Source organism: Meles meles, chromosome 20 (assembly GCF_922984935.1).
Source record: "Meles meles chromosome 20, mMelMel3.1 paternal haplotype, whole genome shotgun sequence".
In the NCBI taxonomy this organism is placed as follows: Eukaryota; Metazoa; Chordata; class Mammalia; order Carnivora; family Mustelidae; genus Meles; species Meles meles.
The window spans coordinates 22,483,067-22,501,243 of NC_060085.1; the positions used below are offsets into that span (position 1 = coordinate 22,483,067).

General features: G+C 44.7%; 1 protein-coding gene across 2 annotated transcripts in view; it reads right to left on the bottom strand.

Moving 5' to 3' along the window:
• Positions 1 to 702: 702 nt before the first annotated feature.
• Positions 703 to 18,177, bottom strand: part of DCP1A (decapping mRNA 1A) — a 58,188-nt gene continuing 40,713 nt past the window's right edge. For both annotated transcript variants that reach the window (XM_045991614.1, XM_045991615.1), the window contains 4 exons: positions 8,721 to 9,473; positions 6,652 to 6,717; positions 4,997 to 5,215; positions 703 to 4,687 (listed from right to left, as the gene is read on the bottom strand). In XM_045991614.1, the coding sequence (XP_045847570.1) occupies positions 4,607 to 4,687; positions 4,997 to 5,215; positions 6,652 to 6,717; positions 8,721 to 9,473 (1,119 nt within the window). In that variant the 3' untranslated portion in view covers positions 703 to 4,606. The remainder of the gene's footprint in view (positions 4,688 to 4,996; positions 5,216 to 6,651; positions 6,718 to 8,720; positions 9,474 to 18,177) is intronic.

Below are 18,177 nucleotides of genomic sequence, written 5' to 3' on the forward strand. Positions count from 1 at the left end.
AGCAAATGGGACGCAACCCCGGAAGTACTGAATGGGCGTTCAGCTGTAATGGTGACTGTCCTAAGCCATGGGTTGGCTTCATCTCTGCCCTGAGAAGGCAGGTAGGTCTAACAGACATCTTATGCAGAATTTTGTTTGGATCACTAACATCTCAACAGTTGTTAGGGAGAGAGAAGATTAACCATTTTTTTTTCCCTTGAAACTTTTCTCTATTTCCCACAATGATCAGATTTTAGTTTCCACCCTCTTTCTTTTCTTCCTTGTCATCCTAGATGCCTGTCATGTGACAGCCCGATACACACAAACTGAGACTGTGGGAACTGGCCCCTACTATCGTCTCCTACAGAACAGTGTTTTTGGCTGTGACTAGAAGTCCCTCTGGCTGGGGTAGCCATTGGAGCCTCAGTGAAGCTCTTTAGGTGTCCGCTCACAGTAGTTACACACTTGCTGTTCAGCTACCAGGGAAGGAAGTGCACAGTCGTTCAAGGACGCCAGGCCTCGGGGCCTTCGGACCTGGGAATCCACATGGCCTGCAGTGCAGCTGGCCAGGCCCAGACTGGCACCGGGCAGACAAGGGCCTTCCCTGGCGGCTCTGTCCTCTCACCTCTCCCCATCTCACCAGTGTGCAGTTCTGGCAAAGGGTAGCAACACATTTAGACGTTCCATTTCTCTAAATTAAATAAAAACACAATTAACATTTAGTAGGTGCTAAAACTTGGTTTTGAACTTTTATTAAAAAAATATATTTGCAAACATATAAAATTTAGGATGAAAAATGCTCATCTGAAAACATGGAATAACTTAATATTTGCAAACATACACAGATGGTATAAGTCCATACCATTAAAAATGTTAATGACGCAGTATTGCGCTCATGGAACAAAAACCTTGCTGTAATTCCAGAGCTTCTCGGCCCCACACTTCAGGAAGCGGAGAGTCCCGTACACTGAAAGTCGTGAGAGCTGCATGGCCAAAGCAGTGATAGAGAATTAAAAAAACCATTGAGAACACAGATTTTAAAAACGCGTTTCTTCAGGAACCACACAGATAAAAGGGAAACACAACTTTGCATCTTCCCCATTCAAAGTGAACGATATTGCATCTTAGCATTTCAAATGAAGATGTCGAATAGAAAACCGAGTGAAACATTGCACACCTCTCTCCTGCTGATTTTGCTGGAAAACAGGCTCCTTGAGGCCCCGGCCCTCAGGGAAATGTTCTCAAACATAGCTTTTAAAAGCCTAGTGTAAGTTGCTTTACTTGACTTCGATCTTAACATTTTATACACCTGAAAAGGCAGGGCACTATTGGTTCCAGAAGGTACTCTGAATACAGCTGAAGAAAACCAAAGACAGGTAAGAACGAAACTCGTGCTTAGCAGCAAATATGCAGCAAAAGGCAGGACCCACATCCCTGTGGTTCCTTGTCTTCACTCCCGTGGACTGGGCCCACTTGTGCCTGTGCTCCCTCTCGCTCCTCTGTTCCTACGTTTTGCCCAGTTACCGTGTGATGGCTGATTTTGTTGTAAGTGGTTAGGCACCTTCAATTTCATGTTGCATTATCAGTAATACGATGGCAGTTATGGCCTCTACTACCCAAATGAGGAAACTTCAAACTACATTCTTGGCGGGGGAGTAGGGATAGTAATAAAGCTGCATGGTTTCAACATATTACCTAGTACAAGATTCGACGGGGTTTTTAATTTTTATAAGGAAACCTAGGCAGAAAAAGGACAGATGCTTGACATGCAAAATTGGGCCAGACACATTCTAGACGAGGCCTGTGTGGCCTTCAGCAGAGAAGGATCCGTCAACGTGGACTCTTCGCAAAACCCCGCTCTGTGATGGCCACCCCCCCACACTGAAGGGCTGCAAGGTGAGGTGAGGACACTCCATGCACACAGTATGAAACCCATCTTCCAGTGCTGACAGGCTCGCTTGGAAACTTAAGGATTCAAAGTCCCACCGTACATATCCACTGCGGAGGAGCTGCCGCGGGGCAGGAACGTGGCTGTATGGGGGGGCAGGGGTCTATCCAAAGGTGACGTTAACTGCAGCAAAAGAGCAGTGCCACCCACTGGGGTTGGGGTGGATGCACGGACAGATGCGGTGGCCTAACTGCAAAACCTAGCCAGAAGCATCTGTGTTTTGGGGTCCACTTTGATTCAACTAAGGTTTGAAACGAAGGTTCCAGTCAAGTCACGGCAGCTATGGACATGCAACCTAAGCTAGCGTGAGGTTCTGGATAGGAAATCTGACCGAGGAATAAGGCAACTGAACTGTGACTTTTGGGCCAGGGTCATCCAACTGCAACAAGTCAGGCTTGGCCTGACCTTTCGAGGACTCATTCTGGCCCGAACCTCTTGGTAATCATGGCGGTGAACTTCTGGCTTCTGAATTTTAAGTAAATCCTTTGAATACATACATTTGAGAGTTGAAACAGGTTGACCCTTTTCAAGTCTCCATGACTTGGGCACTTCAAAGTGTATTTTCCCACTGAGGAAAACTTATCACAGATTCTCTTTTCCTGTCTGTCGTATTCATTCCTTGGATGAAAGGGTGAAAATTAACAGATTTGATTACCGGCCCTCCTTAGGATATTCTCTCTTTTAACTCTCTCATAATATTACACATACTCAAATCATTTCAAGACAAATGTCTATGACAACAAGAATCCCTTGATTCTTCCACATACCGAAGCTCACCGAAACCACGCTGGGGGTGCGATCAAACCTGTTTCCTGAGAACAGTCACAGTCACGTCGCTCCCCCGGCACCATCTCCTGGTGTAAGCAACACTCTGGATCTTGCTCTGACTTTGTCCTTCCTGGGTGGTGTACGATCAATTCATTTTTGGTTGCTGGGTTTACACACCACCTTTGAAAACAAGCTCTTCCCCCCCTTGAGTATGAGAACTCTAAGCTTCCCTGACTTCTGCACAATTCACAAGTAACTACGTAGACAGCAAGAGAAGACACTAAGTTGACAAGCAGAAGACTGCCCAGGAAGCATTTAGATTAACGAAAGCCAATCAAAGTACTCTTTAAGCTAAAAAAAAAAAAAAAAACAAAAACTAAGACCAAACTAAAACAAGCATGTAATTCACAAGTCATTTTCTAAAATCTCAGCTAGGAAAAAAAAAAAAAAAGAAAATCTATGGATTTATGATTGAATTACCATTAAAGCTTAAATGATTGTTCCCGAGGAACCACCACATCCACCAGCATTATTCACAGCTAATCCTTATGCTACCTGGTTGAGCCAACTGGGTTTTTACCCCATCATTAAATAGTGCTCCGAAAAGTAAGCAGTGCATCTTAATTGGTTAAATACTACAAAATGATCTGTATCATAGAAACGAAGACACTTTCATTCAAAGAGTATCTTAAAATTACTATTGCTGAAATAAATCCAATTCTACATTAAAATATTACTAATCACCATTACATGCCATAAAAGAATAAATATAAATCATGGCAGGTCAGTAGCAGCATAACAAAGCATCTTTACATATTTTCACACTTTGGGCTGCAAAAGTACTCACAGCCTAGGAATACATTGGTAAAGTTCTGAATTTCACACTTTGTTTTTAATTCCATTTTCTATAATAAAGTAAGGGCAGTGTGAATAACAGCTCCCTTTTCTGCATAGCTTTAAAACTACTCTCAGTAGACTCGAGGAATGGAACCAGAATGGCTTTGTTAGATTGGTCCACTGGTCCTTTTGTCAAAGTGTTAAGGAAAACAACCAACAAGGACTTCTGTGTTTAGACAGAAAAGGAAAATAAGGCTACACTTCACACAAAACTTAACGTTTTCAAAACCACTCAAGAGGTTAACTTAAAGTGAAGGTTTCTGATCGAATTCAGTCTTTACCAGCCGCAGCCTTTGCTTCAAAGGTGTGACATGCTACTCCCATACCATCACAGAGCCTGGCGGGGCCCTAGTCACATGGTATCGCTGCCCGGAGAGCCTGCTGCTTGGCAGGACTTGGGACACTTAAGAACAAAACACAATTGAGAAATTTCAGAACTTTTAAGGCCCAAATGGGGCATTCATAAAAATATACTTCATTTGAACAAATCAGTCCTAATCTGCCAACTTAAACTCTGATCCTTAAAACTCAAAGCTACTTTGCACAGAGCTGACTTCTGCTCTGGTAAGAACTTGACATCAGCCTGAGGCTCAAACTCAAACTTCTGGGAGGGAGGAGCAGGGGAAGGGGCACTGGCTGGGCTGAACTCTGCTGCAAGGCTGGTGACCCCTCCTCCCTAAGACCTTGAGAGTGAAAGCAAGCTGAAAACCAGACTCCTCATTTCACATCCTTTCTTAGAGCTGATGAAAACACCCACACAATTTAACACAATGGTTTTTTTTTTCTTTTCTTTCTTTCTTTTTTTTTTTGTCAAAACAAAGGTCTGCTGGTGATGCTTCACAGTGAAACCTCCATTATCACTGAGAACGTCACTTGGAAAACATTCTTAAGGAATGAGTCTCTTTCTCATAGGCTCAATTTCAGGATTCTCAAAACTCAATGTTCTGTTTAGAAGTTTCCATGATGAGGCCTATTTGAGGTCGACATTCTGCCTTCGGATTTATTCTGTTCCAGTCATAAGTTGTGGTTGTCTTTGTTCTTGGTCAGAACCTGCAAGTAGACTTCGTGAAGCGTACTGAGGAAGCTGGAATCGTTCTGGAAGAGATGGTAATGATTCGTTTACCTCAGCAGAACTTACTTCCTTGACAAAAGCTTAGGAAAAAAGCGTATAAATGATGTATAACTAATTACCCAAAGAATCCCACAACCCAGAGGCAACGGTAATCAATATTTTGGAATTCACTCAGACACTTTTCCATTGGGAGTGTATGCTCAGAAAGAGAGAAACATTAGTTCAGGCTAGTCTCGAATTTACGTTACGAACTGATTTTCTAAGAAGAACTCATACGTTCTTTAATATTGAGGACAAAAGATTAGACTTAACTGCTGGGATGGGCTGCATACCTTTATTAGATGTATTAATGTATCCTGGAGCTGAGACTTGCTGAGAATAATGGAAGGCTTTCTCTGATTTTCTGATGTTCCAACAGTCAGTGGAGAAGGGGCACTTGCTTTCCTCTCAAGGTCTGCGGACCTTGTAACCGTCTGCTGGAAAACACTTGGGGACAACAGGACCGAAGACACTGCCATGGTTGTTGCAGTAACCAGTGTGGGGCCTGTGACCTGCAGGGGAACGAAGAATGTTAGCTAAAAGATGAAGGGTCCATTTATTAGGAAGCCAAGTCTGAACATCACAGAAAGGAAGTATGATCCCAGCGGGGTATGCACAATAATAACAAACCTATGATAAATTAAGAATGTAAAGTTTTATATAGGGAGCAGGGAAATGACGGGAGGAGGGCATGAGGGAACCTTCTGGAGTGATGGAAATGTTACGTATCTTGACTGGTACCCAAGGGATGTTATGTATGTTAAAACTCGTAAAACGTGTACGTTTTATTATGGGTACTACACATCAATAAAGTTTGGCAAAAAAAATAAAAAAGAGAGACGGGTTATCTGAGTGGCTCAGTTATTTGAGCGTTTAACTCTTGGTTTTGGCTCAGGTCATGATCTCGGGGTCACGAGACCCTGCCTCAGTCTCCATGCTCAGGACGGATTCTCTCTTCCTCTTCCTCTGCCCTCACCCCCACCCCCTAATAAATACATAAAATCTTAAAAAGGAGTAAAAAAACCCAGTTACATGAAACATTAGTTTCTCTTGTAGTGTTCAATATAATTATACACCACAAGTATCAAAGACACAAATAAAACTTACACATAAAACGAACATCTACCTCCTTTCCCCAATTAGATGTACTTGTATGCTAACAAAGGCTAACCAACAGAACACACTAACCAGAAATAATCAGCATTTTTAGTAATTTCCGCATCTGACAGAATCAACAGACATCTCAATTTCTCCTTCTCCTGTCACCCTCTTCGTTTACAAACAGCCACAGTGTTAAGGGCGTGACTTTTGGGGCCTAAGCCATCCAGTCTGTTTTTGATGCCTGCGTCACCCCCGCTGATTCCCAGGCGGCAGGACAAGCTATAGGAAAGAGGGGTTACCACCACCAGGCAGGAGCAGGCTGCAGTTTCAGTTCTGAGACTTGAGGCCAGGCATAAAGGCTCAAAGGTAAATGGGAAGGTAAAAGTTCAGGAACTGAAAACAATTAGCGTGCACTTCAGGGCTGGCAGGTAATGGAGAGTGGGGACAACTTTTAAAAAGTGAGGCCAGCGAGCAGAAGCAAGGGGCAGAGCACGCAGGCTTGGAGCCCAAGCACGGTGATGATTCAACCAGGCATCATGGCTCTTGCAGGACAAAGAGTATTTCCTCCTCATGGAAACCAGGCTGACACGCTCTCAGCCGACAAATACCAAGCGAGCCCCCTTCTGTACGGTCAGGGAAGGCACTGTTCCAGAGACCATGACCAGAAGCCCACGGGGGCTGCAGCAACGAACTCTGCTGGGGGAGCAGGGCAGCCTGGCTCAGAAGGGCACCTGAGAGGGCTCCAGGCCCGAGAGCTGCAACCTGACACTCAAGCAACAACGTTTTACTTCATGCCCAGCGGGAAAACCTAAAGAGAATGTGTTCTTCAGAGAAAGGGAGAGCTTACCGGGACGGCGCTGGGCAACACCTTAGGCTGGGCAAAGACTTCAGGATCCTGGTTTGGCTGCATAGACTGCAACGTTAAAAAGAAAAGATGAACAGACCTAGCAAGCTTCAATGAAGACTTCCTAACTACTGGGGATAAATTCACTTTAGCAGTTAAGAACAGTCCAGACACTACTAGTTCTGTCTGAACTGCAGGGTGAGGGCCCTGGGACGCCCTCCGACCCCCTTAGTCACTCCAAGAACAGGGCTGTGTGCAGAACCTTCAAGGCGTCTCTAAGGAAAAGAGTGGGGACAGCCCGAGCACGGTTTTGCTATTGAATCTGTAGAGATGCCACATCCTGGTGGCCTGAAACCTCAATAAGGTGGCGTGGACTCTGGATAGGGGGCACTAGACAGTCTTCATCTAGAGTCACACCTCCACATGCTACGTTTTGTCCTTATTCATTGGGAGACAAAGAACTTCTTGTTGTAGAGCAAATACATTTAAAATTCAGTAAAGCCGGGGCGCTTGGGTGGCTCAGTGGGTTAAGCCTCTATCTTCGGCTCACGTCATGGTCTCAGGGTCTTGGGATCGAGCCCCGCATCGGGCTCTCTGCTTAGCAGGTAGCCTGCTTCCTCCTCTCTCTGCCTGCCTCTCTGCCTACTTGTGATCTCTCTGTCAAATAAATAAAATCTTAAAAAAAAAAAAAAAATTCAGTGGCACCCCAGACCCTGAAGGAAATGAGAGGTAAATGCAAATGCACACGTGCATCGGGGCCCCTGCAAGGAGGCAGTGGAGAGCAGGGCAGCGCTGTGGCAGTTCAGGCCGCTGGCCGGGCTTCCAGAGCAGCAGGCCCACTGCAGGGGTACTCATCTGTCAGAACATTCTCTCTCCGTAGACTACACAAAACCTCAATAGAAATGGCCCGAAAGCACAGTTTCACGGTAGAACCAAAACATTGTTTTCTGTCTTTCTGTATAGGACTTCGAAGGAATGGAACAAAACTGTCCATCAACTACGAAATCACATACAATGACTATGATGGACCCTCTGTACACTGTTATTTGGTGAAATGTTACTATTGCGGGTTATTATTAAAGGGCACAGGGCTGAAATCCTGGTGACTCTCACCTGTAAACTTGCCAGCCCCATCCATCACTGAGGGACAAGCCTCTTCACACCTCACCCACAATCAACCAACAGGTCCCACTGCTCCCACTTGTTAACAAACCCGCTGGTCCATACTCCCAAAGTCAGGCCCCCACCAGCTCAAGACTGGGTAACCGCCTAGCCTCCTTCTTGACGGTGGTCCTGCTTCCGTCTTCTCCTTGCCCTGTTCACCACCTCTGCTCAAAGCCCTTAGGAGGCCACCTGCCCTCCCTGGGCTCTGAGAACAAGCCTCAGATTGCTTCACATAGTTTCCAAAGCCCTGCTGACTGGCCAGTACCTTTGCCTCCAAGCTTCTTCTGCAGGAGATCCGACCACACTACAGGTCTTCATGTTTAGTAAATGCTGCTCATCTCCAGGCCTCTGCACACGCTACTTCCCTTTCCTTGTCTCAGACACTCTTCTCTACCTCTAGCGAAGGTCTGACTAACTTCCGCTGAGTCTTCAGATCTCAGCTGAACACGAGCTTCACTAGGAAGCTTTACTTGATCCTCTATCTCCAAAGCTGGGATACTGTTATGGCACCCCAAGTGTGCCTGGCCCAAGGTGGGCACTCAGTGAATACCAAGGGAACTGGGGATGGGCCAAAGCTGGGGATAATCTGCATCTACGGTCCTGAGTCAAATGTGGACTTCTGGACTTGTGAGGCAGAAACAAACCAACCCTCTACAATGCATGCCCTGATAGGAAAACACTGGTGTGGCTTCTTGGCTCGACCAGCTGCTATCTCTGGGGCAGTGGAACGGAGTCCACCACCACGTACCAGTAACCTGGCTATTCACTACAGGGTTTCTTCCTTCCCGTCGTCCTGCCCCGGATGTACCTAACAGCTGTCTCTTTGAAGGGACTGCGTCCTAGCAGTCACTGTCAAGGCCTCTGAAGCTTCCCCCACCAGTCAGAGCCACCCAGCCTCCTGCCAGTACCTGAAGGGGAGCAAGCACCATGTTGCTCAGGGCTGCTGAGGCTCGAGCTGCTGCGGTCTTGGAGGGAGGCTCTATGAAGCTCTCGGGTGTGGCCAGCTGGCTGGCTGCTGGGGAAAAGCTGGGTGCCACGGCTCCTTTCCCAAGAGGCTGCGTCTGTATTTGGTCATGCTGTGGGGTCAACCTGAGTTTCTGGAGAAGATCCACACTTGGGAGGGATGTACCAGCTGTGTTTGTCACGCTCAGGGGGGCCCTGAAGGGGCTCTGGGTGGCAGTCAGATTGGCATGGCTGAGCTCAGGGACTGGCTGGCTCAGGAGTGGAGACCTCTGTCTCGGCGTGGTCTTCACTGCCTGCATCATGGTGGTGTTTCGGGGTAAGCTGGGCGGAACCTGTGCTGTAGGAGCTTCTGCTGGTAAAGTGGGACTGAGCACAGGGCGCAGTGGGATGGCATAGCCTGGGGCCTGTTTGTCACCGGACTGTGTGATGGAGGCAGGAGTGATCAGCATCGGGGTAGGGACTTCAGGTGGGACTGAGTGGTGGGCAGCAGGATGGACACCCAGGTTTTCCGACTGAGGGGCTCCTCCTGACTGCTCGAAGGAAAATGGAAGGAATGAGCTGGACTCTTTCTGGGAGGCATCTCCTGGCAGCCTCTCCACTTCTTCGGAATCCAGACCCACAACAGCTGGCTGTTCCTTTGGCAAAGAGGTTCCAAATAATTCTTCCACTGTCAGATGTTTGTGTCCAGATGGAGCAGACTACAAGAAACAAATCAAAGCACCCAATGAAAGAAATCTCTTGCAAACCCGTGTAACCAAACTCCTTTCCCATCTACCAAAACAGTTTGCAGAAGCAAGGATGGATGGAGTCTGAAACTAAGGAACCAACAAACTGAAGACGTGCTAGGGATTAAGGCCAAATCATCTCCCCACGCTGGCGGGCAGAAATCTGTATTTATAATAAAATCCAAGTTTTAGGGGCTCCTGGTATAATGTTAGAATTTACCTTTTTTCCTTGGCAAATGGATATAAGGCAAGTATCTTATCACAAAGTTAATAGTGATTAATTGCCCTATGTCAGCAATGCATATAAGGACACAGGGATCAAATGCTGAGTAAGCAATCCTCCCTTTGTTTTTATACTTCATAGCTCTTGATAAAAAGCTAGCCATTGCACCTTAGGGACTAAGTTCCAGAAAACAAATTTAACCATTCTGTAAATAGCAGGCCATTCCTTCCTATCACCAAATCAAAGAATCCTTAAGAAAAAGCAAAACACTTACGTCTGTGAAAATGTTAAAAGTTCCATCTATTATAGTGATCTGGCTTACTGATACCACTGCAATGATCTGAAGGAGAAATATTTATGCTTTTTACTCCTGAGCTATCCTGTACCTTTACTTTAAGCAGGATGGCCATATTCATTTACCGTCTCTCTTTTTTTTCTTTTTTTCTCTTTATCTCCAAGGTGCCAGGGCCTGCTCTGACCTGGGCCCAGAGGACACAGTAGGAGTAACAGAAAAAGTCGGACCCTCAACAGGACTTACGCTCTAGTGGGAGACTAACCAAAGTACTTTGAAAACACTAAGCAACCTCAACATATGTTTTTTCTTTTTTCTTTTTTTCCCAGTAAGCTCCATGCCCAGTGTGGAGCCCAACATGGGGCTTGGACTCACAACCCTGAGAGTTAAGACCTGTGCTGAGATCAAGAGTCAGATGTTCAACCAACTGAGCCACCCAGGCACCCCTGATATACGTTTTTATTTCTAAAGCATATGGACTAGTTACTCAGATAAACGTTTATGTGGAAAAGGACAACTCACTGAAACACATGGCTTTCAGCACCCGAGAAGGCCTAGAAAGGCCCGGAACTACACCGCACCTGAAGCACAAGCACGAAAGTGGGAGGGCACGACATTTCTACAGGAAAAAAGCACTGTTTTTCCTCAGGCAAATGTTGTTTCATCATGTGATCAACAATTACAGGTCTCCCTGGCTATCTGCACGTGGAGGGTGCCTAGGAAATGTTCATTAAGCAAAAATGGCAGAAAGTTCCATATTCATATGGAAAATTTTTGACCATTTCTAGACCCTAGAATAATATCTTTTTCTTTTCTTTTTTTTTTAGATTTTATTTATTTGTGTGTGAGAGCGAGCAGGGGGAGAGGCAGAGGCGAGGGAAAGAATCTCAAACTGACTGCTCGTTGAGCGTGGAGCCCGACACGATGGATCCCATGACCCAGAGATCATGACTTGAGCTGAAACCAAGAGCTGGACACTCAACTGACTGAGCCCCCGGGTGCCCCTCTCTTTGGCTTTTCGGGTACCTCAGCACACATCCTGTTAACAGATGCACAGAATACTTGGGGACAAAGTGCAGGTGCTTAAGACCCAGGGATGCCGACTGCAGTTTCCAGGGCAGGGTCTCGGCAGGCCACTCGCTCTGCACAGGGTGTCGCTGCCTCTGTGGTGGCCTGCTGCCACACAAAAGCCAAATGTTATTTTTGCTTTTTACCTTTTTTCATAAAAGCAAAGATCCTCTTTGGATTTCTTTCGGTCAGTAAGACAGGTACCGATACAGGTCTTCCCTAAAAGCAGAAGTGGCTTCATGTGAACTTCTGAAAAGGGTGAGGTGGGTGGGACAGCCCGATGGGGTTTGGCAGGTGCCGTGGACACCGGGCTGGGATGGGCGGGGTGGGGAAAGAAGGCCAGCACCCAGGACTGAGGCTGCCAGGGAGCGCACTTCTGAGGGTTGGAAAGCTAAGAGAGTGCCACTGTACAGTCTCTCGCATCACCTGCTGGGGCTGAGGAGAATGTAGGTGGGGTGCGGTAACAGTGCCAAAGACACGGAGGCCTCCCCCAGTTGTAAAAAACCAATTTCATACCAAACCACTTCTTCTTAGAAAACATTTTTTAAAAAGATTCTACTTATTTATTTAAGAAAGAGAAAACACAAGCGGGGTAAGGGCACAGGGAGAAGCAGACTTCCTCCCAAGCAGGGAGCCTGATTCGGGGCTCGACCCTGGGACTCCAGGATCATGACCTGAGCCAAAGGCAGACGGTTAAGCAACTGAGCCACCCAGGTGCCCCGTTAGAAAATACTCAACAAACAGAATTAATGTAATACATCTTGGCAAGTTAACGTGACAAGAGGCTTTGTTTAACTGAAGGAATTCTCAAATGGCAGATTCAGACCCCCCATTAACAATGCTGTAGTGAGACTAGTAAGACTACCTTGTCACAACACTTCCTAGCACCTGAAGGGGATTTTCCAGATTCAGGATCTTGGTTCAAATACAAGGCAGCACTAACATCTGTTATATACTGTGGAGGTAAAAAAGTGCAAAAGAATGTGTATGCTTTCATTTATTTATTTTTCTACTTCTGAAAAAGTTGTAGAGCTTCGGGTCTGAAATCAAAGATACCTAGGTTCAATTCCCAGCTGTTAATTGGGGAAATGACAGTCTCTCTATTAAGTTCCCCTGAAAAATGGGGACAACTGTGGCAATTACCTCACAGAGCTGCTGTGAAAATGAAATTCTCAACGTGATATCTGGTGCCCAACAAGCACTCAGTAAGTGGACGTTGGCGGTTATCATTATATGAACACCATACAGTCTTAACAGCAATCAAGATAAAGTTGTTTCTGTGTTTTAGGGAATATCAAATAATACATTGGGTGCTCGCTTCGGCAGCACATATACAAATAATACATTGGGATATTAAAAATTCATCAAATCCTTCCGGAATATCATACCCGCAATGTAAACTAACAACACAGCATCACCTGATGGGCTATCGGGTGATGGGCTATCAAGGTTGAGTTATTATAAATCACCCAGTCATTCCCTGACGCAAGGAGTCATTAAAGATAGTTGTTTAACATTTCAAATCCATTCAGTGTAACTCAAAATAGACAGTGAATCCTCATTTGGGACACACGTCTCTGTCCAGGGCACATAACTGGAGCAGGATGCACAGGTTCCATCTCCCCAGGCAAATACTGATTTATTCACTTCTGGATCTCTGGCATTATGAAGGCCTAGCGAGGAGCACAAATGTAATTCCTTTTCCCCCGATTTCTAAAAGTTACGGTAGGGGTGCTTTGGTGGCTCAGCCAGTTAATAGTCCAACTCTTGATTTCGGCGTGGGTCATGATGTCAGAGTAGAGACAGAGCTCTCCACCAGGCTTTGCACTCAGCAGAGGGTCTGCTTAAGATTCTCTCCCTCTGCCCTTCCCCCCAACTTGAGTGCATGCACTCTCTCTCAAATACATAAATCTTAAAAAAAAAAAAAATTATGGTAAATATATGTACTAAAATTTAGCACTATAACCAGATAGAAGTGTAGAACTCAGAGGCATTCAGGACACTCACAATGCTGTGTAACTAACCAAGATTTCTTTCCCTCATCCACAGTCCCGATAATCTCCATTCGACTTTCTGTTCCTATCAATCTGCCTACTTTGGGCACCTCGTGCAAGTGCAGTCACACCATATTTGTCCTTTTGTGACCAGCTTCCTTTGTCCAGCATCGTGTCCCTGAGGTTCATCGATGCTGTAGCAGGTGTCAGAGTCTCCTTCCTTCTACAAATGCTGACAAGTACTCCGCCGTGTGCACATCCCACCTCACATTTATTCATTCGTCTGAGGACTGACACGAGTTGTTCCCACCGTTTTGTGAATAATGAATTATTCATTATTCATATTATTGTGAATAATGCTGCTGTGAACATTAGTGCATCCTTGTTTTCAATTCTTTTGGGTATATACCCAGGAATAAAATTGCTGGTTCATATGGTAATCCCATATTCGACTTTTTGAGGAACTGTCATATTGTCTTCCAAAGCTGCCGCACCATTTTACTTCCCCACCCGTGCTGCAAGAGGGTTCCGGTTGCTCAACACTCTTGCCAACATGTTGGCCGTTTCTAGATCTTATTTGAGAAGATGACTATTCAAGTCCTTTGCCCATTTTTGAGTTGGGTTAATTCTTTTTTTTTTTTTTTTTAAAGATTTTGTTGATTTATTTGACAGACAGAGATCACAAGTAGGCAGAGAGGCCGGCAGAGAGGGGGAAGCAGGTTCCCTGCTGAGCAGAGAGCCTGTTGCAGGACTCGATCCCAGGACCCTGAGATCATGACCTGAGCTGAGGGCAGAAGCTTAACCCACTGAACCACCCAGGCACCCCTTGTTAATTCTTTTTTATACACATATGTTTAGAACAAAATGGTCAAGACTGCTTGGGAAAAAAAGTACTTGAAAACTACACTAATTGTTATTCATTAGCACAAATTATGTAGATCTTTACCACTACATTCTATTTCATACAGATGTATATACACATGAAAAACAGTATTTAGATAAACATACTTTGAAAAATACAGACCATATTGGGGCTATGTTGTGGAAACTTGAGTCTTTCCCAGGTAAGAATACAAATATTTTTATGCTGTAAGAAAAGGATTCGGGCACCTGAGTGGCTCAGTCGGTTAACTGTCCGACTTCTGATTTTGGCTCAGGTTGTGAACTTGGGGTAGTAGGATTCAGAGCCCTGAATCAGGCTCTGTACTGAGCTCAGAGCCTGCTTTGGATTCTCTCTCTCCTTCTGCCCCTCATTCCCCCAACCCCCTGCTCATACGTGCATGCTCTCTCTCTCCCTCAAAAAAACAAAAAGAAAAAAAAAAAGAAAGAAAGAATGACTAAACAACAGGACCTGGAGAAAATTCAACATGAAATATACCTTAGGTTTCAAAACATGGCAATTATTCAGGTAGCAATTTTTACCTGTCCAATGGAACATAACTCAACTTTTGAAAAACTAAAATTACCTGCATGTACACTTGGAATGTTTTTATACTTAAAAAAAAAAAAAAAAAAAAGGTATTTCTAAATGGTTTAAAATTGACTTCACATTAAAAAATGAATCCACATGGGAAAGCCCTGAACCCTGACTGCAAAAGCAGCAGAAAGTTTCCAGATTTCTCCACTGGGGCCTTCCTCTAACTTCTGCCTGGCCAGAAACATTCTCAGACTTTCTCTGGAATAGGATGCATGGTAAGGCATTAGGGTTTCAGGGGAATCTCACATAAGAAGGGACAGATGAAGTTACGACGGCAAGCAGAGAAGCCACAGACAGAACACTCACCGAGTGGGAGGCCCTGTGCTAAGCACTTCACATGCATTACTCTTCTGATCAGTGAGGGCCACACTGTGATCACTGCCATCTTGCAGGTGACACCCAAGTACAACAGAACCAGAGTCAACCGAGTCTCATAATAAGTCCACGTTCTTAATCATTATGCCCCGTACTGACTGATATATCAATATAGTCCAGGTGACCTAATCAACTGGATGGTGAAAATGACTTCTAGAAAACAGAGGTATATCGACAGCTTGAATAACTGAGGGGCAGCTATAGGTCAGAATCACTTTTAGAAATACATAACACTGGTGAATCAGTCATGAGAGGGAAGTGAACAAAGCATGCTTCTCCAGACAAAAGCTTTATAGTCTCTGCATTTGAGAGGACCCCTCTCTCCCTTCTCCTCCCACGACCAGAAAAACTGCCAGGCTGCTCTAGTAGTTGGCCTTACTTATTCATGGATTCGTCTTCCCTCATCCATAGAAAAGGTGAATTTTATTCTTCCTTCGTCTGAATTCTATGTTTTGCAATGCTTCACTTCTATCAAATGTTAGTATGACCATTCCCCTTGCGAAATGGAATTCAGGGAGCAACAGTGTATGGTGCACAACAAAATTCTAGGCTTCACGCTGCTCCTTCACCACACAGCTCTCGCCAGTTAGGGAATTTCCTATTTCTGTCTGGATCTATGGTGTCCACGTCAGATTTCTGACCTGGTCAGTGTACTGGGCACACCAGAAGCTATGTATTCTTTTATTTATTCATTTTTTAAAAAGAATTTACTTATTTATTTGAGAGAGATAGCATGAGCAGGGGAAGGGCAGAGGGAGAAAGAGAAGCAGACTCCCTGCTGAGAAGGGAGCCCAACATGGGGCTCGATCCCAGGACTCCAAGATGATGACCTGGGCTGAAGTCAGATGCTTAACTGACTGAGCCACCCAGGCGCCCCTATGTCCCTATGTATTATTCTTAACCCCAGGAACCCCCCCTTCCAATTTATATATATCTATATATAATGTACTAGGTAAATAGTCCCAAGGGAATTTTAGCAAGTGAATTATGAAACTGAAATGGAATTTAATCCATGAAGAGTTGATGGCATTACTCCCTCCGCGGCACCAGATGGCAGTGTTGCCCAACAAGTGTACTATCTGTGTGCAGGGCTGCTGATGGCTTTAAGCTAATTTTAGTCAAACACATGGCTTCGGACAATATCCAGATCCCAATATTCTACAAAGTTCTGTCACTGTGGCCTAGAAAATGGACTTTCAGAGGGATGTGTGAATGAAGGTGCTCCTAAGAGGGTCTAATTCTCTGTGTGTCCACTTCAATCCTGTGTGTCCACAGATCCGTCACTGGTGCTTTTGCTGGAAGGCCGAGCACGCACAGCTCATCACACCCTTCATCTTTCAACGGACAGTGTTTTATGGCTCTTAAGGCATTCTTCCGGGTCCCCTTCTCCACGCCCCCGATCTGTTATTAACTTGGCTTGAAAGCTTATTACACAAAGTCTTTAATGTATAATACAACAGAATCTGTGCATAAAAATAATTGTCCTTAAGCTTAATGATTATGATTCCTTTTTGGTGCAGTTACCCCATTTGTGACAAATGAACTCAGTTGTTATTGCTTTTAAGGCAGTGGAAATTTTGTATCTTTTTATCTGGGTGGTAGTTACAATGTTTAAAAGTTACATCTTTAGAAAGTTACAAGGTTTACCCTTGAGATTCGAATTTGTTTACTATGTGTTAATTATACACCAGTAAGAAAATGCTCATATCCTAAAGTAGCTAGATTTTTACAAAATTACCCTGGGTCTCACTTTTTACACACATACAATAATGATATTAATGCTAGCTTCATCTCACGGTTATATAATTTCTGTGTGAAGAGTTATTTTCTGTACAATAAAAATGATGCTAACACCAGGTGCCACGGGGCTTAAGAAACAAAGCTAAGGGTATTCTGCCTGTTTTCATTTGCCTGGAAATCTCTGCACAGTTACTATTTCCTCTCTGCCTTTCTTTCCCTGGCCGTGGCCACACAGGTATTGCTTCAACCTGCTCCCGTGCCCATTTAGGCAGGAAGATCGCAGCCTGGCACCTGCCGGACTCTCGAGAAGCAAGGCTGCTCTGTCGCAGTGCTGAGGCCAGACTCCAGATACTGGCCACAGCACTGGCAACTTTTTTGTCTGTCTTTTCAGAAAGCAGGCACTGATTCCCCAAGCCTAATTTTAACTATAATATGGATTTGTAAAAGGAAACCTCTTCTATCCCAAGGTTTGTGTTCTAAATGGTTCTCTGGGTCTTGGATCTGTTCCTTCATTTGGTTCTCACAGTCGCTCTGGGAGTTAGGCAGTACAAGAATCCTTAATCCCAGGACTCAGAAAGGAAAGGGGAAGTGACTCATGAATCAAAGAGGGGATTTGACTGGCCCACTGAACACTCGGGCTGATACACCAGACAAGAAGGAACACAGGGATGCTTTTCCTTCTCTCCCTCAACATTTATTTTGTAAAAATTAGATGTTACATAGCACAACTTTTAACATATGTTTGACCTTCAGAACTCTAAATGCAAATACAGTAAAAATGGAGCATGGGAATGTAGTATAAAAAATCTGGCTTAAATTATCACCTAAATACTTAAAAACATTATGGATACATTGCTGATGGGAATGTTAATGGTACAGCATCTCTGGAAAACTCTATGGCAGTTTCTTTTTTTTTTTTTTAATATTTTATTTATTTGACAGAGAGAATCACAACTAGGCAGAGAGGCAGGCAGAGAGAGAGGAGGAAGCAGGCTCCCCGCGGAGCAGAGAGCCCGATGTGGGGCTCGATCCCAGGACCCTGAGATCATGACCTGAGCCGAAGGCAGAGGCTTTAACCCACTGAGCCACCCAGGCGCCCCTCTATGGCAGTTTCTTAATAAACTAACACATGGTATTACCAAGTGACCCACATTTGCATGCCTACCATTTTCCCCAGAGAAATGGAAATCTGTGTACAAATACCTGTGCACAAGTATTCAAAAACCTGTGCACAAATGTTCACAGAAGCTTTACTTGCAATAGCTAAAAACTGAAAACAACCCAGATGTTCCTTCAGCAGGCAAATGGTTAGAAATGGTTAAACAAATCTTGGTACTCCTACTTGACTGGGCAGCAGAATAAAAGAGAACAAAGAGAACACACTACTGATAAACCCAATAATTTCAATGACATCTCCAGGAATCATGCTGAGTGACGAAAGACACTCCCAAAAGGTTATATATTATATAATTCCATTTATGTAACTTTCTTGAAATGACATTATAGAA